The sequence below is a fragment of the Pogoniulus pusillus genome, chromosome 7 (genome assembly GCF_015220805.1).
Source record: "Pogoniulus pusillus isolate bPogPus1 chromosome 7, bPogPus1.pri, whole genome shotgun sequence".
NCBI lineage: Eukaryota > Metazoa > Chordata > Aves > Piciformes > Lybiidae > Pogoniulus > Pogoniulus pusillus.
Genome location: NC_087270.1, coordinates 10,397,000 through 10,421,501, shown reverse-complemented (window position 1 = coordinate 10,421,501; position 24,502 = coordinate 10,397,000). Strand labels below are relative to the sequence as shown.

The 24,502-nt window shown below is 39.1% G+C and overlaps 1 protein-coding gene across 1 annotated transcript in view; it reads right to left on the bottom strand.

Moving 5' to 3' along the window:
- The window catches only part of CSMD1 (CUB and Sushi multiple domains 1), a 1,024,926-nt gene that overhangs the window by 75,304 nt on the left and 925,120 nt on the right, over nt 1-24,502 (bottom strand). Inside the window, exons 42-49 of the mRNA XM_064145849.1 lie at nt 20,579-20,767; nt 17,843-18,020; nt 16,055-16,200; nt 15,864-15,944; nt 15,391-15,504; nt 14,307-14,495; nt 8,911-9,057; nt 4,370-4,558 (exon numbers count right to left, since the gene is read on the bottom strand). Of these exons, the coding sequence (XP_064001919.1) occupies nt 4,370-4,558; nt 8,911-9,057; nt 14,307-14,495; nt 15,391-15,504; nt 15,864-15,944; nt 16,055-16,200; nt 17,843-18,020; nt 20,579-20,767 (1,233 nt within the window). The remainder of the gene's footprint in view (nt 1-4,369; nt 4,559-8,910; nt 9,058-14,306; nt 14,496-15,390; nt 15,505-15,863; nt 15,945-16,054; nt 16,201-17,842; nt 18,021-20,578; nt 20,768-24,502) is intronic.

Genomic DNA, 24,502 nt, shown 5'->3' with positions numbered 1-24,502 from the left:
TTTATTCCTTTCACCTTGACAATGTGAAGTTCTATTGTTTTAATAAAGTAGCTATTTTCAAAAGAAGAAATCAGTCTTTTTTTTTTTTTTTTTAAGAAGTTTGCTTGGGTTTTTCCTTTGTGGTTTTGGTTTTTTTTTTTTTAAGCTTTGTTTGTTTTTTTTAATTTAAATTTTATGATCACTTAGGCAATTCAATGTAAATGATTAATTTCACAACGCATTGCCACGCTACTATAAAAACAACTCTCCAGTTTGTTTCCAGTATTCCCAAGTTGTCACATCTGATGCATTTGAATTAAATACAAAACAGTACTTTGCATGTTATTAAAATGAGGAGAGGTAAGCATTTAGAAATGATGAATGTTTAGTTCATTTCAGTTGTTTGCTTCCATCTGAAATCTGTCAGATTGCTAATGGGAGTAGAACTGTAGTAATGTTCAAAAATAAGCTGCTTCCTTTGTAATACAACTCCTTAGTAGTTTTTGCACTCTAACCAGTGCTGTGCTTTTCTTAGCAAAACTGAGTCTCAGTGAGAAAGTGGCATTCTGCTACTAGGTGGACAGAGAAAGGAGAGAGAGGTGATGGGGAAGGGCTTCTGTAGTACCACACTTATTGCTCTTGATGGTATTAAAGAAAGCAGAGAAAAAAAAGAGAAGGATAAAACTAAATTCTGCTGCTTTTGGGAGCAGGCCATTGTATTATCAGTCATTGCCCAAAGGGTGACCACAGCGAGAGTGATACCTTTACATGTCTCCAGTGTACACACACTGGGCAGCAGAGCTACATCTGGTTCAATGCTCTATCTAGAATCATAGAATCAAGCAGGTTGGAAGAGACCTCCAAGATCATCCAGTCCAACCTAGCACCCAGCTCTAGCTAGTCAACTAGACCATGGCACTAAGTGCCTCATCCAGGCTTTTCTTGAACACCTCCAGGGATGGTGACTCCACCACTTCCCTGGGCAGCCCATTCCAATGGCTAATCACTCTCTGCCAAAAACTTCCTCCTAATATCCAGCCCAGACCTCCCCCGGCACAACTTGAGGCTGTGTCCCCTTGTTCTCTTGCTGGTTGCCTGGCAGAAGAGACCAACCCCCACCTGGCTACAACCTCCCTTCAGGTAGTTGTAGACAGCAATGAGGTCCCCCCTGAGCCTCCTCTTCTCCAGGCTAAACACCCTCAGCTCCCTCAGCCTCTCCTCATAGGGTTTGTGTTCCAGGCCTCTCACCAGCTTTGTTGCCCTTCTCTGGACATCTACTCCCCTAAGATCTTTTTTAATCCTTTGCCTACAGGTAGAAGCAACTTTTAACCCTGTGTCATGCAAGCAGAATTTTACACTTGCTAAACATTTGTTTGCATAACTGAACTGACATGAAATTAAACTATAATTTTGTTTTATTACATCATAAAAATGCCTACTCCTCCAGCTGTAATTTTGTTATGTCACAGGTTCTGAGCCTCTCCAAGTACCTGCAGTGCATACCAAAGAGTAGGCACCTCCAGTTTCCTGTATTAAACCTACTAGGGAGTAACCCAAATGCTGAGAAGCAGCCCAGTCTTTTGAAAGATTTTTTAAAACTATATTAAACTCTTTTAAAAATGAGTGGGAGAAAATCAAGCACAAGAAAACCAAAGTCTGAATCCTAGAGATGAAGAACAAGTGGGATAAAGAGGGGTGCTTGCTAACGTCTCTCAGAGGAACACAGCCACTCAGCTGAACTCCTACTGCCACTATGTCTCAGCCTCAATGTGTCTACAACCCAGCACTCCTGATCTTTCCCAGCCCTGACAACTTGTCCTTGGCTTGGTTTTGTTATGATTTGTTCTAAGCTCTGTCCTTGCCAAGTAATGTAGTGTAGTATTTTCTCTCAGCACCTATGCCACCCTCAGCCTTTTTTTCCTACTTTCCCCAGCATGGGGACCAGTAGGTGAGCTAAGCAGTGACAGGAGCTAAGAGCATACAACATGCATGGCTGCCAGAGTGATTACTACTGTGCTAGTTTGAGCCTAGCTAGAATGTTTTGGTGAGAAGAAGTAGATTACAGGCCGTGGAAGGAAAACAATGGCAATGTCTCCTTCACTCATTGGCTTGCTGAGAGACACAAGAACAAGAATCCAAACGTAGATAGGGCACTTCTGCTGAGGAGCTCGGAGCTGCATTTTTCTCTCTCTAGCCTCTCTGCCATTTCTCTGACTAATCCCCTTTGCTTCCTAACCCCCTGGCCGAACCTCCATTCTTCCTTGGGACTGGGGTAAGGTTGAGGGGGAGGAGAAGGTGGAAGGGTGGCTGGGAGCCTCTTCTGGAGACTCAGGTTTCTGGGAGGGCTGTTGTGTTTCTGTATTCCCTTTTACCTTGTCTGTAACTGTATATACTGTAAATATCTGCTTGTATATTCTGCTAGCTGTAAATATAAGCTTCATTCAAATTTGCAGAGCTGGCTGAGTCAAGTCTGGGTGATTTCCAAAGTGTGTGTGTGGGGGGGGCAAGGAACACCCAAACCATCACAATCTCTATATGACTTCCTCTTAGGAGCTATCTACTTTTATTTTTTCTGATGATAAATATTTGGAATAAATCATGGCTCTTTTTTCCCTTCAGAGAGGAAGTAAAAAAACAACAGCAAGATGTAACCTCCTTCACAGGAGTGAAGCTCTCTATAATTTGTTCAGCATGTAATGTATACAGCTGCACTTGATAAAACTCCAACTGAAAAACATCTTCTGACCCTACCTACGTTAAACCATTTAAGATGCTTTCATATTTTAAATGAAATGATATTATTATATTAAATATGCAATATTATTATAATAATCAACACACACCCCCTTTTTAAAATAATATCATTTTGTTTCAAACATTAATTCTGACACAGTCAAGATTTTAATTACAAATTTAACCTTGCAGGAGTAGAAATTTCAGACTTCGGCAAGGCATTTTTATTTGGAAACATTCTATGATTAGCTGGGCCAAGTGTGTAATTTGAATTAATTCTCAAGGAGAATGCATGTAGTATTTTGATAACAGATGCTTAATACATTTTAAAGCATGCTTTCCATTTCACAGCTTATTGAAAAACTAAAGCTTCATTTGGAGATACAAGTTGGAATAATTACCTCTGAGCTGTAAAAGTGATACATTAAAATTGAGGAATCCTGTGTTAGTAAGAGTTTTCTAGTAAAACTCACTCTGTGTACCTACAAACCCATATGCTGACAAAATAATAAACATGCTTTAATTAAAAAATTAAAGAAACTAGAAGTATTTGTGAACAGTCTGAATTGCTGAAATGTCACTGTTACTTCTTACACATAGTAGTAAAAATATAAAAGACAGAAACACTGTCTGAATTATTTTATGTTTTTCTTGAGTATGCTTAATTTTAGCTCTGAACTGATTACTTTCTGGGACTCTTTGTCCTCTGCTTATCCATGACCAAGCCCTGGGACCTCATGTAAAGTCCTGCACACACCTGCACATTTTCCCTCCCTCTTTCTGTGAATTATTCAATTCTTAATCTTGGACAGAATTATATCCTCTGCTTTCCTGATGTTATTAGTTCAAGCAGCAGAACTAATCTTCATTCCAGGTTCTTTAGTGCAAAATATCTCTGAACTTTCAATTTCTGTGTTAGCATCAGACACTGCACCTAAAATATACTTCGAATTAGTCCAAATGAAGCATGTGTCCCTAACCTTCCCCTTATAATCAGCTCACACACAGATTCTCCCACGTTTTGGTGCCCTTCAGGAAGGTACAACAGCATCATATGCTGTAACACATTATGGCATATGGGATAAGAAAATAGCCTGTAATCAAGAAAACGTGTACCCAGATAGCCCATCCATGCATGAAAATGCTCAACCTGAGGAGATATTTAACTACCAAAGGTGTGACCTGCATTAATTATATTTCCTCAATTGCAGCAAACTCTTTGCAGCTTTTCATGTTTTCTTGCAAATAAGATGGCCTCAAGAGAAGACTAAGCATCATGTGAAATCTCAGTTGGCCTTGGACCATTACAAACATTTGATAAATCATAGCTACTCTTAATATGCATCTGGAGCAAACTGAAGCAAAGCCTGGCTAATTCAGTGATGTTAAAAAAAGAAGAGAGTTACAAATTTCTGTCTTCCAAATAATTGAATTCTCCAGAAGGAGAATGAAGACCTGATCATGATGGATTCAGTGAAGTCTGAGGTGCTCAATGATAATTTTCAGCTTTGCACATATTAAGCACACAAATCTATATGCGTTTGAATAAGCAGATGATGCCAATACAGCAGTAATGAGAATGCTCTATCTTAGTTTTGTAAAACAGTCTTTGCAATGAAATTAGAGAAGCATACTCAACAAAGAAACATTCCCTTACCCTGGCAGATGGGCACAGGAGCATCCCACTGATACATGCCATTTTGGTGACGTCTACACGTGGCATTGTTGCGACCAATCATTCTATACCCAGGTTTGCAGTAATAGCGAACTTTGCTTCCAGCAGCACCACCTGTTTTATTAACAACTCCACCATTCCTCAAGACAGTGTTTAGGCTGCAATAGGGAGCTAAAAAACAGAAAGGAAATTATTAGAAGCACATAGAACATGAAGTTCACATTATTTACAGCACATACAAACTATGAACACAGTTAAAATCAGTTCAGAATCCTGGATATTACTTTTGAAATCCTCAGTGAAGATTCATACTTTTTACACAGAAACATCAAGTCCATAAATGGAGTTTATAGTAAAAAAACAGTTTATGTTATTGTACATGGAGAAACTACAATCATGAAAGGTACAGATTGTTCAGTAAATTAACTCACAGCTAGAAAAGAGTCAGATTTCATAAATTCATAAATATGTAAATGCTCCTTACGATACAAAAAACTAATTATGATTAGTTGCATTTAAAAAAATAGACATATCCAGTGCAGTTAGACATGATGTGCCAAAACCAAACATGGTTGAACATCCACCAGTGAAATAAGCCTATGACCACTCTTCACATGTAAGAGAGCGTTGAACTCCGTTGATAACTATACATCAGTACAGAGGACATCAAAACTGCAGTTGCTGCCAGAATACTCTCTACACCATAAGAATAAGTCTTTGGAATTCTGTGATGTTCATATTTCCTACAGACAATTATCCAGGAGAAGTTTGGTTTATATTTCACAAGTGTGTAATTACAGAATATGGTTTACATCTAAAAATATTCTTCATATTGTTTGTTTCTTATACACAGGAATGCACCTGGAGGGGTCTCAAAAATCTCCACTGGAGGAGACTCCACAATCTCTCTGGGGAGCCTGTTCCAGTGTCCTGGGACCTTTACAGTAAAGAAGTTCTTCCTCATGTTGAAGTCAAACTTCCTGTGCTGTAGTCTACATCCATTGCCCCTTGTTCCATCACAGGGTGCAAGTGAGTAAAGGCTGTCCCTTCCTTCTTGACACCCAGCTCCCATATATTTATAGATATTTATTAAATGCCCCTGAGTCTTCTCTTCTCCAGACTAAAAATCCCTAGTTGTACGTCTTACGTACTCTCAATCTTCTCTCCATCCGCAATTGCTCTTGCACAGTAATCTTTTCCTCCCTTCTTAAATAGATTATCACTGATGGGCTTGAACTGGACAAATGGTGGGTCCATCTTGTAGCTGGCTGGCATTGATTCTATCAGACAGAGGGGAGGCTTCATGTAGCTTCTTGCTGAAACCACTGTTGCACTCCCAGTACTCAAATGCTTTCATGTGAACGCAATAAATGGTGAAATAGAGATCTATGAGTGGAGGTATATATATACACACATATATATATAGGTAGGCAATTACAAATTAGCTAAGTAACCTCCTGCCCTATTTAATCTTGAATGACTAAACAGAAGTTAAACAAAAGCTGGTAAATGCTAGAGAGGCAATGTCAAATTGTGCATTGTTTTAAGCTAAGTACCCCTCTGCTTCCCAAGTCACCATTTGTCCAGTAGATGTACAAAGTACTACAGTGTACCTTCACTCATTCCACCCCCAGGTAAACATAAAAGTCTCTTAAAATTCACCTCATTCTTCTTTTCTTAATTACCCAGGGAGAGTAAAGCCAAAGAGCACATGCTGCAGGTATCTTGCAAAGCAGTTTCAAACTTTCATTTCTTAGAGACTGAGTTTCCAGGGCTGAGCTCAGGAAGTTTCGCTTTCCACACTTACATATCTCCCCCATTTCTAATAACAACCATTTTCATATTTTTGGTATGCATTTCAGTGATTTTATCATTCTACATCCCATTCAAAATGTCAAAATTTCCTTTCTTAGACAATGAGTTTCCTGGGCTGAGCTCAGGCAGTTTCACTTTCCACACTTACATATCCTCCCCATTTGTAATAACCACCATTTCTATATTATTGGTATGCATTTTAGTGTTTTTTTTACCATTCTACACCGCCCTCAAAGAAAAGAGGGATTTCTTCCCTAGAGCTAGCTGCAAGAAATTTTAATCTGTGTTTCCATTTCTAGTTTGATTATGCTATACAGATACTCACTAGATTAAGAAAGAGATCATTTAATATCTAGGTGTTAGCTCAGTAAGGAAATCTATTATTTGGATTAAAATCACGTTAGTTCCTCTATAATATGTAAAAAGCCTTAAAAAATACTCCTCTGCTGCAATGCTATAGCTCTTCTCTACTAAGATTTGGTAATAAAACTTTAAACAATAAGGTAGAAAACACAGAAGTAATGTCATACGAGTATCTTACCCAAGTAGGATTATATGCTAAAGAATATACCAAGCATTCATTTGAAAGCTTCTGAAGAAAATCTGTATCTATACATGAAGTCTAGCTGTGACAAAACTACAACTCTCAAAATGTTGTGTACAGGCATACACGGAGAAGAGGAGAGGGCTGTGTGAGGGCAGTAATTCATTTCAGTAGGTGCTTCGTTATGAGGAAGCATGCTGGCTCACTCACAGCTGCCATGGTATCAACAGCCTTTTGGGGATCTTGTATTTTTCCTACTTTCCTGATGTTGCTTTTCCCTCATTAAGATTCAAATCCAATTGTTTATGCTGCTGCTCACAGCTGCTCCTCTTTCATGTTGTTTCCATTGAATCTCATGTAAAACGTAGAGAAGTTTAGAGAAAAATGCAGGCACTGACTGCTAGTGAAGCAGGAAAAACAAACAAAAAGAAGTTGTTTGTTCCTAAAATACGGCTATAAGGGTTACATATCTCCCTCTAGTCCCCCAGTTTTATTATTAGTTGCAGCTAGTGTGATAATAGTTACTGACTAGAGCCTAGCAATTGGACAGACCACTCATTCTCTACTGCAAAACATATTTTGCACGCAAGCAAAAGCGTAAAATAACCTCTTGTTCCTCAAAACCCAACCTTCCTCATTATTTGATACTTAAATCCTCTGCATGAAGTCTACTCATGTAACTCTGATAGCACTTGCTCACTGGAAATTCATCAGAGAAGGCCTGCTCTCTTCTCTGCCATGTCTGAGGGTTAGCATGTGACAGATTCTCTTTACTCCCTCTTCCAGACTCTCGATGTTGCAATTGCCTTTTCCCTATGAAAAAACCTAATGAATCTCCAGTATGCATGAAAACACCTTCACATTCCCCTGTCCCAGAGCTTCACTTTCTCTGTGACAATACTCCAAAGGCCACTTCCAAGTCACAGATAATGCTTTTAGTGTCATTGTTTCTCTGGTTTACTTTTTTTCCACGCCTGCTCACAGTTCTACTTATAGTTAAGTCCCCAAAACAATGACCATCATTATGCTCTGAACTCAGTCCTGAACTTCTGTTTCAGCAGCAAGATAAACTTTCCAGAGGTTAGGCATCCAGCACATGGGTGGTATAGGAAATAAGTGAGCTGTGTTAAAATAGCATTTAGCATGACTAATTGAGAGATACCTTGTGCTTGATAAAGTGCTCTTCTAAAACATTCTTAGTATACTCTGCTTAACTTATATTGACAATTATTGACTAAAATTAATATGCTTAAACTGCTAATCAAGTCCATACACAGAAAAGAGCAAATCTTAACAACAGACAGTAATTATCACCTCACTCACTATTTCATAGAGTCATAGAATCAACCAGGCTGGAAGAGACCTCCAAGATCAGCCAGTCCAACCTAGCACCCAGCCCTAGACAGTCAACTAGAGCATGGCACTAAGTGCCTCCTCCAGGCTTTTCTTGAACACCTCCAGGGATGGGGACTCCAACACCTCTTTGCCTCACATAACCCCTAAAATCAAGCCTTTTAGGAGCAATGTATCTGCAGATATATGTGTGAAAACATCTTAAACAGGCTGCAAACTGAGAAAAGGCTCAATATGTCTACACACAGAGTGTAATCCACTATTGCAACACTGGTAACTGATTTAGTTTTTTTCTTTATAAGGGACAGAATTCATAAAATTGTTTAGATAGTCTACTAACACATTTTCATGTCACCACACCAGAGTCATGTGCAGCCTGTTGAAGGGATGAGGGATTTCCCCCTCCCCCCTTAGTTTTCTATTTACTTGTACAAGAAGAAAAGCATGGTTGTAAGAATTGTGAGCTGCAACTCAAGGATACTGCCAGTTTAATAATTGAGTACTGAATTGCAGGTGGAGTATTGAATATTACTTCAGGATCAAAAATTCACACTGGAGTACTGTGTAAATCCAAGGGCTAAGGTTTTGCTCCAGGTTTGGTAAGACAGGAAAACAGAGAGAACTAGTCATTAGAGATGTATTAATCTGGAAATCTTTGGCAAATGTGGAAGAAAAGAGAGCCCAAGCCCTGTGCTTACCTTGAACTTGGAACAGAATGACTACACATCCTCAGTAGGTACATTAGGGACATTATGTTACAAGTCAAAATGCAATCACAAAGTATCATTTAATGGAAATCATTAATAGTTACCCGAGTAACGGATCTTGAATCCTTTCTTGCTGGTTGCATGATCAGTTGACCAACGAAGAAATAGCTGATTCATTTTGCTTGTGAAGTTCAATTGTCCAGTATGGTTTCCACTTAAAGCAACCAGCAAAGGGCTTTGCCCAGAAGAACCTTCAGAGAGAAATAAAGAAAAGTACTGAAGTTTTAAAGTACTGCCAGTTTAAGTAATCCTTTCCGTATTTTAGCTGAGCTGTAAATCTGAATATACAATGGAAGAAAAGGGAAGAATAGGAAATAACACATCATTGCCAGGGAAACAATTATCAGATCTCTACTTAAACTATGCATCCAGTTTGGGGATGCACAAGAGAAAATCTTGGTGCAAACAAACTGAAATAGAAATCAGTAAGTATTTTTGACACAGAAAAAATAGTTGAATTCATTTTTAAAGAGCACTGGTACATGCTGCCCAGAGAGATGGTGGCACCTCTTTCTCACAAGACTTTGAAAACCTCCTGGTTGCCAAGCTGTGCAATTTTCTCTAGGTTTGGACTCCATGATCTCCAGAGGTCATTTCCAATCTCTATTATTCTGTGATTCTGTGTCATTCCAATTTTTGCTTGAAAAACATATCTAGAACATGGCGATTCACGTAGTTTTCTCTGTGCTTCACCCTCTGGTTTGTAAAATGCTGAATACAGATCATGTACGTTCTTCCAACATTCTCAAATACAGAGGCTAAAAGGTACAGTAACAAATAAAAACCCACTACAAACAAGTGAGAACCTTTCTTTGTTTGTGATCATGAAATTAGTTTGCTGTACCAAATGCCCTATCACATTTTTTAGCCACTGGGAGATGAGAGGAAAGATTCAAAGGATTTTAGTTTGCTTTGTTTTTCCAATTTTAGGCTCTCCAGTTCAAGAGGGACAGGGACCTGCCGGAGAGAGTCCAACAGAGAGCCACAAAAATGACTGGGGGACTCGAGCATCTTCTCTACAGAGAGATGCTGAGACCTGAGGCTGGTTTTGAGAAGACTGAGAGGAGATCTCATCAACATGTACAGATATCTGAAGAGTGGGTGTCAAGCGGATGGGGCCAGTCTCTTTTCAGTTGTGCACAGTAATAAAACAAGGAGCAACAGGTGCAAACTCAAACATATGGAAGGTTTCACCTCAACATGAGAAGAAACTTCTTTACAGTGAGGGCGACAGAGCACTGGAACAGGCAACCCAGAGAGGCTGTGGCATCTCCTTCTCTGGGGTCTTTCAAAACCTGACTGGGTGCATTCCTGTGCAGACTACCCTAGGTGATCCTGCCTTGGCAGGGAGCTTAGACTCAATGATCTCTGGAAGTCCCTTCCAACCTCTAGTGTTCTGTGATTCTGTGATTCCTGAGATGGAGTTTCAGTTTCAGTATATTACCTAGCAGGTAGCTCTTCAGACAATGTCCATGAAGGTCAGCAGCATGATTTAAATGTTCTTGAGTCTGATTTTTTTAATTATTATTTCAGAGTTTATCTATATAAAGAAATAAATACTCAGCTTCTGGTGCACTGATGTGGCACATGATGCTTTCCTAAATCTGAGGTAAAAGCTGACATCTCTGTCTATTTTCAGTGACAGAATTTTGTTGGTTTATTGCAGGGAGAAAAAGAGAAACAAATATTTGCTGTAGCAAATGGATGCTATTCAGTGTAAATAACTTGAATACAGTGTTTTCAAGTTCAACTGCCCTTAGTAATTATATTCATGGTACATTTATGGCTTGCCTGGTTTAGAATACAGATGGGATTTCCTAAGGGTATGACTGACAAGTGGGGATGGCTAATGGGCTTATTGCTCCCTGCTGACCAGCATGACTTCATCGACTGGATGCCTGTACTGATCATCAGGCAGCTGCTGAAGCACCACCACTTACAATGTATTCAGTTAGGCGTAGTAACTATTTCAGTTTGCAACCTGAAGCTGCCTTATAAAGTCATTGGAGAGTTGTGCCTTAGCAAATACCACCTCTCTAAAAGTAGCCTGGCTGATCCCTATATAGCTTCTGTGTAAAGGCTGCTGATGTGCCTTTTCCTGGCGCAGATGGATTAGTGCAATTCTACTAACCTAAATAAAGGCAAATAAAGGTATACTGTTTTGGATCACAGAGGCCCAAGGATATGGCATACATTTATTGCAAAATGCAGCCATACTGGGAAATGCCTAAGGTAGCTCTGAACAAGCTAGTCTGAATGATATCTATTACTGTACAGCCTTATCAGCATTGCCTTCTGCCCCAAACTCATCATGCTGAGATGTATAACTAATTAGCCAAGCAAAGCACATAGCTAATGTGTCTGCAGGGACACAAACAAGTATCTCTGCAAGGCACTGCGATGTGCCATATTTAAGTACCAACTTGTGGAGAGCTAGCTCAGGAATCTCTACGTGGCACTATGTCGAGAGGTTATAAATATGCCATTATCCTCCTCATTCAAATTTGCTGGTAGGTGGTAGAAAAAATTACCTCAGCAGAGCTGCACTAGAGGTAAATTTGTAAGGGTGTGGTGTCCTGTCATGAAATGACAACGCTTAAAATGTTGTTTCTCTCAGACCTATTATTGATAATCTGCTTTCATTACATTTCAATTCATAAGAAAACAAAAGTTTTCATGAAGAACATGAAGCAGGTCCAACAACATTTCTCTAAAGAAACAAAACTGTTAGACCACTGGAAAAGTTTCAGGCACACTACATATTTTCTTGATCTTAAATACAAACTAGAGAAAAGACAGCCTTAATAGTTTGGGTTTGTTTCAGACTCTTTTTCCACTAACCTCACACAGAGCTATATCCACATTATAAAGAAATATATATATACTTCTCAATCAGAGTTTTTGCAAGCTTCAAAATATTGCTGTATTTTTGTTTGTTGTTTTTTTATTTCCTGAGTGCTGTTATAAAAATGTGGGGGAAAAAAACACATTAAAAGCCCATTACTCAAGAAAAAGGCAGTAATATATCTCAAAAGATATGACCTTTTAGTATTTTTCATGCTAGGAAACTCCCACGGTGAATATTAATCAATTCTATCACAGTTATCATATATTCTTGGTTAATGACAGCAGAAATGATAACACTTTCCAAATGAATAGAAATATATTAAAGACCAATCAGAGACTAGTTATTCTCATCAATCAAGGAGAACAGAGCAAGTGATAATTAGCTCAGAATCCAGTAGAAAATAAGAATAGCCTGTTCATTAAATGGGGCACCTTGAGAGCTGCTACCTATGTGTAACACTCTAGGAACTGAGTTTTGTCATATTGTAGTCTTTGCCTCAAAACAGATAGTCAAATATTTTAACAGAGGTGTATTCAAACAACGTGCAGCATTGTGTCTGTTGTGCTATGAGAAGGCAGATAGTACCAGAACTCAAATTAAATTTGACAAATGGACCTACAATCCTGAAATCTCTCTTCATGAAAAATGATCCAGTACAAACCACCATGTTAAAGACTCCTTTCAGAGTCCTCTGCATTTCCCAAAAACCAGATGTGCTAGTTTGAAGCAAGCTAGAATGTTTTGGTGAGAAAAACTAGATCATAGGCTGTGAAAAAGAAAAAAAAATGGTGATGTCTCCTTCCCTCAGAGCCTTGCTGAAGAAGAATGTAAACACTAGATAACACTTTTGCCATTTTTACCTCACTCTGCTTCTGGCTTCGGACTGAGCTACATCTCCTTAACCTCACTGCCACTAACCTTGCTTCTTAACCTCTTGGCTGAAACTCTTTTCTTCTTCAGGACTGGGGTAAGGTTGAGAGGGGCAGGGGGAAGGTGCAGGGGTGGTTGAGAGCCCCCTCCTGGGGACTCAGGTTTCTGGGAGGAGAGTTGTGTTTCTGTATTGTTTATTTTTGTATATTTTTGTATATTTCTGTATATACTGTAAATATCTGCTTGTATATTGTGCTGCTGTAAATAAATAGCTTCATTTATATTCCCAGAGTCCATCTGAGTTAGCTGGGGTACCTTCTAAAGTGTGGGGGGGCGGGTAACAGCCAAACCACCACACCAGAAACTATGACTTTTTTTTTCAGTTTGAACTCCTCATCACTGTCTACAGCTACCTGAAAGGATGTTGTGGAGAGGTTGCTGCTGGTCTCATCTCACAGGTAAATAGTGATAGAACAAGAGGGAATGGCCTCAGGCTGTGACTGGGTAGGTTTAGACTGGACATCACCCCATGCAGAAATACAAGCTGGGGTCGGAGTGGCTGGAGAGCAGCCAAACAGAGAGGGATCTGGGGGTGCTGATTGATACCCGCCTGAACATGAGCCAGCAGTGTGCCCAGGTGGCCAAGAGAGCCAATGGCATCCTGGCCTGCACAAGGAATGGTGTGGTCAGCAGGAGCATGGAGGTCATTCTGCCCCTGTACTCTGCACTGGTTAGACCACACCTTGAGTACTGTGTTCAGTTCTGGGCCCCCCAGTTTAGGAGGGACATCGAGATGCTTGAGCGTGTCCAGAGAAGGGCGACGAGGTTGGTGAGAGACCTCAAGCACAAGCCCTACGAGGAGAGGCTGAGGGAGCTGGGATTGTTTAGCCTGGAGAAGAGGAGGCTCAGGGGGGACCTTATTGCTGTCTACAACTACCTGAGGGGTGGTTGTGGCCAGGAGGAGGTTGCTCTCTTCTCTCAGGTGGCCAGCGCCAGAACGAGAGGACACAGCCTCAGGCTGCGCCAGGGGAGATTTAGTCTCGAGGTGAGGAGAAAGTTCTTCCCTGAGAGAGTCATTGGACACTGGAATGGGCTGCCCGGGTGTCATGGAGAGTAGCAAAAAGCTTCTCTAGGCTTTTGCTATATTGTGTGGTGGCGTCGCTGTCCCTGGAGCTGTTCAAGGCAAGATTGGACGTGGTACTTGGTGCCATGCTCTAGCCTTGAGCTCTGTGGTGAAGGGTTGGACTTGATGATCTGTGAGGTCTCTTCCAACCCTGATGATGCTGTGTGATTAGGAAATATTTTTTCACAGAAAGAGTGGTTAGGCACTGGAATGGGCTGCTCAGGAGGTGGTTGAGTCACCAACTCTGGATGTATTTGAAAGACATCTGGATGTGACGCTTGAGGATATGGTTTAAGAGTGAACTTTGTAGAGTAGGGATAATGGTTGGACTTGATGATCCTGGGTGTCACATGTTTTTGTGACTTTCATAAGCATGTTGCATCTGCTATTGCTCCTAATACCCAAGAATATGTAAAAGCTTCTTTGTCTTGAATAAATAAGACATTCCTCTACTAGCAAAAGCCAACAGTAACAGAAATACCAGACCATTGTTTATGTTTCAGATGTATCGCTGCTGCATGAGCAACAGTTGGAAAACAAGCCCCACTCAAACCAGTATTTGTTCTTTCGTGGTTAGATAATAGTTAAAGCTCTCTTACCATCAAATACCTCCAGCTCATCAAATTGCTTTTCACTTTGAAACATCTCTACGAAGATTGAGATGTTGTATCCTGGCTCAACCTTTATAGTCCACGAACAGGTCTGGGAGTTGGGATAGGTGCCTGGGTAACCTGGGCTGAGGATCACACCTGATGATTCTGTTCGGATTTCATTTGCTGGGCATTGTGCTAAAGAGGACACAAGAACAGCAATGAAACAAACTCTTTCTTTTACACCAAAAAATATTACTTTTCAGAGGAATGTACACTTCAGGTTCACAGGATCACAAGAAGTGTCACCAACATCATGCTCTCTGCACATCAGCAAGAGATCCTGCCTGCACCTCTGCAAACCTCCGTGCCAAGAGGACCAGGATCAGGTCAGAAATAGTCTGCCTATTTCCCAGCACCTCGGGAAGATCTAGAATGGCCAAGCAGTTCCAACGCTGCCACAAAGGAGACAGGGTCTAGCTTGAAATTTCTACTCCACCATAGTGAGTAGAACAGACTTTCCCCAGGGCTCTGGGCTGCCTTTTATTTATAAGTGGGGCAAAACCATTTTGTGACCAAACCTTTTCTATTTTTTCTGATTCTCCTAGAGGACTGAATTACCCATAAGTACCCTTGTGCAGACTTTCCTGAATTAATTAGAACCCATATTTAACTAATTTGTGTATAGTTCTAAGTGGAGCCTTTTGGAAATTACACAACTACATGTTTTATAATTCCTGCCATGTTAATTCACACTGCCACATTGTAATTGAATGTGGGGAGGCAGTGCCCCAGGAAGATAAATTTTGGATGGCAGTGTATAATTTTATAGTTCCAACAAACACATTACCTTGCCTGGTGTTTTGGAAAAAAATTATTTGATTGTTTTGGGGAAGGCTTGGGGAAAGCTTCTTGACTCAACTCTTACCTTATTTCTGATGAAAATGTGTGCATTTCTTAGCTACTGAACAAATGCATGTAAACTTTTAAACACAGATGAAAATACAGACCCCCAAAATCTGATGCTTAACATATATGAAGATACAAAAAGACGCATGCTCATGATATGTAGACCATGCAAGCATATATTTACCTTCACATAATGGAGAAGATCCTTCAAACTGCAACTGTGCATTCAGCTTGCAGGTTAATATGTCTTGTCCAACAAGAGTGAAACCAGGATGGCACTTGTACTTCACAAAATCTCCTGAAAAAGTTATTGACAAAAAAGATAAACCTCAACCAGAACTACACCAAAATCTCATGTGGAAGATGAAATAAATTAACAGTTTTATTTATATTTCAAGTGATAGAATCATAGAATCAACCAGGTTGGAAGAGACCTCCAAGATCATCCAGTCCAACCTAGCAACCAGCCCTAGCCAGTCAACTAGACCATGGCACTAAGTGCCTCATCCAGGCTTCTCTTGAACACCCCCAGGGATGGTGCTCCACCACCTCCCTGGGCAGCCCATCCCAGTGGCATTAGAAGAAAAAAAAAAATTAAAATAAAAAAAAAAGCACAAAAAAAAAAACCACATTAAAAGAAAGAAGTTTTTTTTTCACCTATTTCAAAGTCATCATCCTCTGTAAATATATCTGCATGTGCAACTGTCGGTGGAGGCTGGCACTTCTTCAGCTGATAAGCTGCAAATTTCAGTACAAAAAGAAAAAGTGAAGCACAAAGTTAAGAAATACTTTTTAAATTCATGATTTAATTCTGGTAATTAGATGTCAATGCTATAAAGCAAACTGACCATGAAAATTGAGAACAAAGAATCCTCCTGTTGAAAAATCACTGTGAAATTTCAGGAGAACTTGATTGGTGGAACTGTAAGCTGTTTCCAGAGCTGTGTTCCCACTGAAAACTCCTAGCTGAGGTGAATTATGGTCAGGACCATCCCTGGGAAAGAATATGTAAGAAAATAATATTGAATAGGAGCTTAAAAACTTACTTAAGTTTTCATTTTAAAAGTCTTGATTCCCAGGGAAAAAAAGTCAAGACAAAACCAGCTTTGACATTCCACTTTTGGTTTCTAATACACAAGTGAATGGTATATACATGAATGGCTAAGAATTACAACTCCCAGCACTCTCCTGAGTTATTTATCAATTGTAATTCATGGAGAATTTGGAATGGAGAGAAACAAGCTGTAAAACAGTTAACATCTTCACTGAAAGAATATAACGATTCAGGGATCCAGCACATATTTCAGTCAAGCAAGTTAGAACATCTGACAATTTAAGGATTGTCATTGATACAGATAGATCTCTACCAAGGAAGGCTTGTCTATGATGCATTTTACACTTGGACTCACAGATAATGTATAGCAGTCTTTCAGACTACCCACTTCTGGTCTTTCAGGTGGGTAGTGATGAGGCAACAATGAGAGGCTCACAAGCAATTAAAAGAGATTTGAGGACCTTAGGGCAACTGCTAAAGGGATCAGAAGCTCAAGTTGTGTTCTCCTCCATCCCTCTAACATCAGCGATGGATGAGGGAATACATAGGAAGAGCTGACAGGTCAATTCTTGACTCCAGGCCTGGTGTCAGAGACAGTGGTTTGTGTTCTACAATCACAGCTCGGTTTACAAGGCACCATAGCTGCAAGCAACTAATAGGATGCACTTGTCCCAGAGTGGGAAAAGGATCTGGGGCAGGAATTGGCAGGGCTCACTGATAAGGGTTTAAACTAGATTTGAAAGGGGAAATGGTTAATAGTCTCATGCTGGCCAGTGACAAACAGTGGGGCAGCTCACCAGAGGCAGAGAGATACTTTGTGTCTGTTTACCTGGAAACTTGCTGTGTTTCAGTTTACCAGCATTAGGCAGTCATTGCTTCAGGTGATAGGCTCACTTAGCCAGCGCAACACTGTGCCTATCTGCATATCTGCAAGACATCCTGCCTTCCCCTCTGCAAACCTCCATGTCTAGTTTGGAGTCATCCAAGAGGAACCAGAATCAGCTCAGAGATCATCTGCCTCTCTCCCAGTACCCTGTTAGAGCCTGGGAAGATCTAGAAGGCTATTAAGACATGGACAGAACTCCCTTTAAGTGTTTGGGTACTGTCTGGGAACTGTAGTTAGCCCTGGGAATCTGGAGATATTTTGTGAGTAAATACTTAAAGCCCCTTTGTCATTGAGTGCAAGCCTTCTGCCTTAAGCAGAAAGGAGCTTCTCAAGTCCCTCTAGTGGGCAAGCAATGTAACTGACTGCAAGAAACTCTCCTGGTTCTAGTAGTTTAATGTTTACTCTATTGTTGCTAGTTATTTCTTAGGTGTTCTAGATCCTCTCTTTTCCTTTGTGTAACGTTTTTCATGACTGTGCCAAGAACCTGACTAGAAATAAGTAATACAGTGAGATTAAATATATTAATATAAAAAACAATACATTATATTAATTTTGAAAAACAAGAACAAACTCACCCCATACTACCATTACATATGCTTTTCCTCAGGATATATGACAACCTAAATAACAGTACTAAGCAAAAGCTGGAGCTTGGGACAATGAGATCTGATAAATCAAGCTCTGAAAAACGCATACCAAACTGCAATGTAGTCATTCACAGGTTCAGTCTGGAGTAAGGTGAAGTTGATATAAATCCCATGGCCAGGAGGTACAATAATTAACCAAGTGCAGTCTTTGGAATTTGGGTATTCATCTGGGAATCCTGGGGAATAAACTGTACCATTTGGAGCAGTTACATTATAGCCACAGGGAGCTGAAAAGCAAACAGATGAAAAATTAGTAGGAGCAGCATACATTTTCATGTTACAAATGGAATACAGAAATACTTCCAAATTCTACAGGCTCCACAGGACACAACAGTCTAGGTCTTAACAACACATTTTTTCCTGGTTAGCTGCTCCTCGGAGACAGAAAGTAGTGATATTTCTAAGAAATAATTTATCCTGATGCATTTCAGATTTCATTTCTTGAAATCCATCAAAATCCACTGGGAATACTGCTTTTCTACAGACCTCTAAAATTTTATGTCACCAAACTCCTAAAAAGAGGCACTTTTGGCCATATTCCAGATTAAGAAACAAATAAGCATGTTTCCACACAGCTGAACTCTAACTGAACTGAAGCACAGTTCTGAAACCACTGTTCTTTCAGTGCCCCCAAACTACTTTGTTTCTGACAGTTTTAAGCCATGTCTAATGTTAGTTCAATTGCAGTTTGTATGCTAATTATTCCTCTGACAAGTAATCTGAGGGCAGAGATACAAATTAGCATATACTTGCTGAATTTGATCTGTAGTCAAATTGGTGCAATGGAAAGGTAGTTGATTTAATTTAAGGGTAGCAAATATGTAATAATATGCTCTCTTTTGAGCTTCTTTTGGGGCAAATTGGCTGATTATGGATGCAAGCATGGAGCTGAGTAGACATGTAACCATTAGTGAGAACTAATGAGTTTCACTCTAATGAGTGAGACTGTAATCTCATCTGTGGGCACTCAGCATAGCTCTGGAACTCCTCATTAGCTCTTAATATAAAGCTTAGCTTATTAGTGTCAGGGTTCCTACGACTCTGCTTCAGACCCTCTTCATTTGGTTTTCAGCTTTGACCAAGTGAAGAAAAAGGAAAAAGAAAGAAAGGGGGGAAAAAAGCCAAGAGAAAAAAAACACACACACAGAAAAAGGAAATGGAAAAATTAAAAAGGCCTAAGAAATGCAGAAGAATGTCACATGTCATGTATGGTGTAAAGATGCTGCAGCAGTAGGATAGAAGGATCATCTGGCCAGCTTTAGAGCAGCCCTTTTTTGGGAAGAATCCTTTCAATAATCACTGGCTCTATAAAACAGGTTAAGGAGGCTTTATCCACTTCATTTTCTTCCACCATTTCAGTACTATTATGATGCACTTAGCACACCTTCCCATCTTAGAACAGACCAGCATCTGCTCCTGAACCACCTCTTAGTGCTACATAGAGCAAATGAGCTAAGGAAAATTAAAGATTAGGTCACTCTGATTTCTGGCTGTACGCACAGTCCAAGAGCAGCTGGCAATGTCTACCAGGTCTGATGGTTCTATGATGGTTCTATGACTGGAGTGCCTTTTTTCCCCCAATTCCCTAAATTTATGTCATGCTCAGATTGCATGGTCTCAAATCTAGCCTGTCCTCTCCAGAGAATATGTCTACAGCTAAAAGGCTGCTTTGACAAGTATGCTTACTACACTGAAATGCATTTCTTGAGACTAAGAGAGTAACAAGCAGAAAAGCCTTTAAGTTCTAGTTAAGAAACAGGATTTTTCTGACTGAAGTTTTACACTCAATCATATTTTTTACAGATTTATTAATGTTAACAATTGCATACATTGTTCATTTTGCCTCTTTTATTATTTAGTGCTCTAAAAAGAGTGCAGATAGATTGTATCTCAGTAAAGCTAGTCTAATTCCTCTTATGTAAGTTGGATCAATAAATTGTCTAGAAGAAAAAGAAGTGCTACAGGTGACAAAACACTAATAAAAGAAGCAATACACACAGCTATTACTAGGGTTTCTCCAAAGATTTAGAAACCATAGAAGACAGAAAAAATAGGTTATATTTCACAGAAAACATTGTTCATGCCTGTAGTGCAGTTAAATGTTTCTTGAATTCCTCACTTTTTTTTCCCCTGGTTTTACTAACCTAAAAGTTATTGAATGCTTTATGTAGAGAAGCATTTTCCCCATATTTCAAGATCAGTGTCAAATATACTGAATGCACATTCTTCAGTAGCACCATTAGCCTCTTGTCATGATGAAAATCATTTATTTCAATCTATTTTCTATCTTCTCAGCAGGCTGATTATCTATAGCACTTCATTTCTGCACAGAAGTATAGTTCTGTACATAGAAAACTTTTGTCAAAGCCTCTAAATGACTAAACGATGTCATATTTTATTTCAGCACTTTCAACTGTTAGAGGAAAGTTAAGTAAAAGCTTTAAAATGGAAAAAAATAAGTCACATTGTAGACTGCCCATTTAAATGAAGGGAATAAAAACAAAAAGAAGGAAAAAAGATTCACATGGATTCGAAGTTAATTTGTGGGATTTTCCTGTTTTCTCCTAATCAGTATGACTGGCAGATAGGAATAGGAACAACAAATCACTGCTGAGAAACCTGATTTTTAAAACACTTATGATTTATAACAGCACCTAGTGTCTTGACTTTTGCTGCTTACACTACAGGTTGGAGTAAAGATGCTGTTCATCAGCAACAGCTGCATTACATACACACGAGTGAACAAAAATCAGAAAGCATCATGAGTTTGGAACCACAAAGTTACCTTCACATCTAGGGAAATGGTAGTTCCAATTCCGGTTGATTCCATGTTGGCATGTGAGAACAGGCTGACCTCTCAAAACGTATCCAGGATAGCATTCAAATGATACTGACTGACCCACACTGTAATCAGAGTTGACTATGTATCCATTCAAAAAAGGAGGAGGATCAGGGCAGTTCTGTAACTCATAAGCTGGAGAAGAAAACACGTACTTGTATTGCTTAGGCACACAAAATAAACAGTAATATAAATTCCATGTTGAATTGCACAATAGTTATAGAGTGGATTGCCCAATAGGTGTACACTGGATTGCACAACAGCTGTACACTGGAATGTCAAACTCCTGTAATGGGCTGATTAACACCTAAGGAGAAACAAATCATTCATCGGGACTACTAGTTCTACAGATAAAGTATAAGAAAAATCAATATGTGGAATAGAATGAATTGCTGTCTGCATCAGAAATTTGGAGGTTCCCCAGGGAGGTGGCTGAATCTCTATCGCAGGGAGTATTTCAAGGATGCAGAGATGTAGCGCTGTGAGAGACATGGGTTAGCACCTTATTTAGCAGAGTTAGATAATGGTTGGGCTCAATGGTCTAAGATAGACTACAGAGTCGCAGAGCATCAGAAAAGTCAAGAAAAGTGACAGAAGTCTACCAAGCATCAACTTTCATATGCACATCCATATTAAAAATAGCAGAAATTCTCCATCTTTTATGTCAAGATTTATGTTTTCAAAGGCCACACAGTATTATTCAGATGAACAAACTTAAATCATACACAATAGCCTGATGAAAATTCAGGCTGAGAGCTCTAACACTGAGATATAAATACAATTTAAAACTACATAATGAAGATAGGAATATTTAAATTATAAATAGTTCCATAGGATGCAGAAGCAAAAGGTGGTTATATAAAAATGTTGCATAGAATAATCCACAAAGCTCCACATAGACAAGCCAGCACATAAATCATAGAATCAAAGAGGTTCAAAGAGACCTCCAAGATCATCCAGTCCAACCTATCCCCCAGCCCTATCCAGTCAACTAGCCCATGGCAACTACTAAAGAAATAATTAAGACAAATATGCTTCTTCATCTGAGCATTCCATTTACAGTTATGAAATACTTCAGTCAGAAGACAAATTCAAATAAGAGCAGTAATACCAGTGTTCTTAATGTTAATATTATGTCATTAAGGCCAAGCTCTACAAGTACAGTAAGAGAGATGAAGAACATATTCTTGAACAAAGTATTTTGTTATTTTTCTGACTTTCCAATATGGACATGTTCCTCCTAGAAGTATGTACTTATTATTAATAAATACATTATTTAAACAAACCATTTCAGCAAGATTAAGCTAAGCATTTAACTTAAGTGCTTACTTAAAGTGATGTACTTAATTTCTTTACTGAAGTACAGCGAGTAATGAGGTTTTTTTTTAGCCACTGCTGACAGTCATGCTGTGAAATAAATAGATTTATATTGAAAATGTCTTCTTTTCCCTAATTCATTCACTAAATCCAGAATTTGTAACATTACAAAGCTGAAAGAGATATGGAGGTATAAGAAACAATCTTCCCCAATAAATCAGACTCCTGTTCCCCTAAATAACAAAAAATTAAGAAAAGAAAACGAACATTTAACAACCAGAATTAATTGCTACTGGAAATAGGGAAAAAGTTTTATTCCACCTTAATTATGGTTCATTAACATTTTGTTCTAAATCTAGTAATGGCTCATTAATTTATAATGCTATTATTACTCTTGGTTTCATTATTCATCTAGTACTACTACAGATAACAGCATCATTATTAACATCTTTATACAAGGTAGCGCACTAGGAAGATTATTTAAGAGTAGAGGACATATTAAGACTAATATATTAAATGATGTAAAAAAGCTATTTAGCAAATGATGTTAAAAATACAATAGAAGACTATTCTGGAGAGTCAGTCTCACAGATCTAGTTGACAAGGTGCAGCGCTGCATTGTCCAATAGCTGATAACAACATGAGAATGAAAAACTGGAACACCTTGGGTGAAAGAAGAAATCCTTAAGGCACAGAAATGTGTCGGTCCCTGTGATTTGTACACCCCTTCAAGTCCCTTGGCTTGTTGAGCAAAAAAGAAAGCTTAACTTTAACAATTCTGATCAGTGCTTACTCAGATATGTGTATGCTTTTCTCCTATTGTAATGACAGCATGTACACACTTCTAGTGTTTGTTCTGCTGTGTCTTTTAGCAAGCATATAACCTGTGCCTAAGGCAATTTACCATAAATGTGAAGGTCAGTCAGTCAGAGGTGAAAGCACTTACACATGAGCAGAGCATAATTGCTTGCTGCTTTCTTTAGAACACAGAAAAGGTGTAAAATGTGAAGACACTTTCTGCGTGTGACTTTTGGTCTGAAACCTATAGTGACTCATAAATTGTTAGAGTAAGTCAGGTGATCCATCTGAGCATGATATAATGATTTAAAGGCCGCGCAGGGAATATGTTTTATAGGTTTAATATAAATATGAATTATATCCTTCTCTGTTCTTTTGATATATGCAACTACTACATCTGATTTAACAGAGCAATCCCTTACTCAGTCACCACTACCAAATATTACTCACAAATCCTGATGTCACAAGAAATAAAGGGTTTTTTTATAAATGTCATGCCCAAAGACTTGTTTGGTATTGAGCTTTAAAACATTATGTACTATTTCATAGCAGAAAAAGCTCTAGTGCAAGCTGGAAATGAAGAGCAATCTAAAGGAAATTTGAACAAAACATTTAATTCCAGTGCTGGCAGCAATCAAATACTTGAATTTTAAAATTGCCTCACACTAAAATGTGGCATTTCTTTGTGCAGTGTATTTTCCACTTGTAAGAAAAGACCACTGGAGACTTAACAAAATCCAGCTCTCAGACTAGACTAGTGTAGCATGGGTTGAACTGCAAGAGACCTTAAAGGTCACCTAGAGTAACCCTCTCTGCCATAGGCACAGGCATATTTCACTTGATCCTGTTGCTAAAAGGTCTGTACTTACAGAAACTGTTCTTAGATCAGTAGTATCTTCAATTGAGAGCATCATTTCCAACATACTATAGTAAGCAAGTTACTCATCCTCACTAACATATAAAACTTACTAATCTCCTTGTCCTATCCCAGGGAGCAGTGAGCAGAGCCTGTCCCCCGCTCCTGGCAGCCTTCAGATACTTCTAAACATTTATCAAATCCCCTCTCAGTCTTCTTTTCTGCAGACTAAAATGCCCCAGGTGCCTCAGCCTCTCCTCATAAGCCATGTTAACAGTAGAAATGGCCAGCACAATCTGGGAGCTCAGAGGCAACAGAAAGAATCTCTGCTACCTGAAGAAAATGAAATAGATTCAGGATATTTAATTTTTTACAGAACAAAAGTCCAAAATCTGTTTGTACAATGCCAGTAAAAGGAGGTGGATTGAAGAGAGAACAAAAGTCCATTATAAGTTCAGTAGAGTGAACACAGCTGGTAGATCTTATCCTTACAAATCAAACACCAGAGTGCCAGCAACTTTTCATATTAGAAAAAAAAATAAATAAAAGAAACAATGAATACTAGCCTTGTAATTACAAAACTTCCAGCCTCTTTATGAGGGAATTATCTTGTGATTATTTTTAACTTTTAACACCACATATTTTTTAATACATGGACTAAAATATTATGCTTCCCCAACAGTATTCAGAAATAAGTCACCCTAATGTATTTTGGTATGGAAGGTCATAGAATCATATAATGACAAGGGCTGAAAGGAACCTCAAGAGATCATTTGGTCCAGCCCCCCTCCCAGAGCAGCATCACCTAGAGCACATTACACATACAAAGGGCTCTTGAATATCTCCAGAGAGGGAAACTCCACAACCTCCCTGGGCAGCCCATTCCAGTGCTCCATCAC